The sequence below is a fragment of the Centropristis striata genome, chromosome 5 (assembly GCF_030273125.1).
Source record: "Centropristis striata isolate RG_2023a ecotype Rhode Island chromosome 5, C.striata_1.0, whole genome shotgun sequence".
In the NCBI taxonomy this organism is placed as follows: Eukaryota; Metazoa; Chordata; class Actinopteri; order Perciformes; family Serranidae; genus Centropristis; species Centropristis striata.
The window spans coordinates 5,249,229-5,250,623 of NC_081521.1; the positions used below are offsets into that span (position 1 = coordinate 5,249,229).

At 45.6% G+C, this 1,395-nt stretch overlaps 1 protein-coding gene across 1 annotated transcript; it reads right to left on the minus strand.

Moving 5' to 3' along the window:
• LOC131971099 (probable G-protein coupled receptor 139) lies at positions 1-846 on the minus strand. The gene has a single exon (XM_059332398.1). The coding sequence runs from the start codon at positions 844-846 to the stop codon at positions 1-3; it is 846 nt and encodes a 281-aa protein (XP_059188381.1).
• Between the last annotated feature and the right edge of the window lie 549 nt (positions 847-1,395).

Sequence of the window (1,395 nt, forward strand, 5' to 3'; positions counted from 1 at the left end):
TTACCTGCAGTAGAAGTACACTTGTCTGGCACAAGTAAAGAACTCCTGGCGAAACTTGGACTGAGTGCATGCATAGAGGTACATGTTAGCAGCAGCATTGCTGAGGCTCAGCATGGTGCCAGTGTCTGCTGCAATATTTATCCGGTGGTTGTAATCATTCCGGTCCAAACTGTACATGTGAGTGGTGCGGAGGATGATCTGAGTTATAGCACGTGTGATGGACAGCAGCACAAAACTCATGGACACAGTCACAAGTAGCACCACAGATTTTCTCTTCCTGGAATGCAGCAGGGGCATGACTTTGTTGACCCTAGAAGTCAAATGAGATGTTATATGAACCCGATTGCTGCGAGAGATGAGGCGCAGAGTCAGCCCGTTGAGTGTTAGAATGATGAAGAAGGGGAGAATGTATGCCTCAAGTGTTTGAAGGCCAACCAGAGCATGAATGAACTGAGTGGAGGCCTCCGGTTTGTAAATACATCTGGTCTGGTTGTTCTCGTAGACTGACGCATTAGACCAGTAATACGGAATGGCAAAAAGATGACTGAAAAGGAAAACAGCTGCTGTAGTCAATGCTGCGCATCTCAGGGTGCATATTTTAGTTTTCATTTTCCATGTGTGTAAGGCAACGAAACGCTCCACTGTAAAAACAACCACCAGCCACGTTGAGGCATTGCACGCTCCGTAGTTAAAGATGTCCCTTAGGCTGCACCATGGCTCGTAGCTCCAAAAAGGCTCCTGCTGGTGGTACTTCACAGAAAGCTCCAGAACCACAATGAAGATCAGAACAAGGGTGTCGGCCACAGAAATGGCCATCAGGTAGAAGGTGCTGGACCTGGAAAGCATGCAGTTCCTCCTCCAGATGATTAGAAAGGTGGTGATGTTAGCTGAGAAAAAGATTTGTGTCAATAATGGCATCTCCTCAGAGCTAATTACCATTTACCATTAAATTTACCGCATCATGAACAATCATGTAATTGGTATGAGATAAGCCAACTAGCTCGATCATTCAGGTACTCACAGGGGATACCGACAGCTGCTAGAGCAGGGTAAAAAACCTCTTGTAGTGTCACCATCCAGTGTTTCTTTCCAGGGCTCATATTCTCTCTTGCACAGGTGGCACCATAATTGAAGCAACAAAGCAGAAAAATCTTGTGAGTGAGTACATATAGCTCAGCACAAGATGGTCACTCCCACCTCAAGATAAAAACCATGACAGTGAGTCAACACCCTGTTGTGACGACTATTAAAGGATGTTTATGGGGACTTGCCAACCAGTGAAGTTGCAGCTTAAAACTGTCCAGACTAAATATGGACATTTTTGTTCACACCAGTGACACCCACTGAGAAACATGGTCCCCTTTGTTTCCTGAGTTATGGAACAGAAAGTCAGTC

Excerpts from the sequence above, each read along its gene's own strand:
- LOC131971099 (XM_059332398.1), bottom strand. The coding sequence starts at position 846 with ATGCTTTCCAGGTCCAGCACCTTCTACCTGATGGCCATTTCTGTGGCC.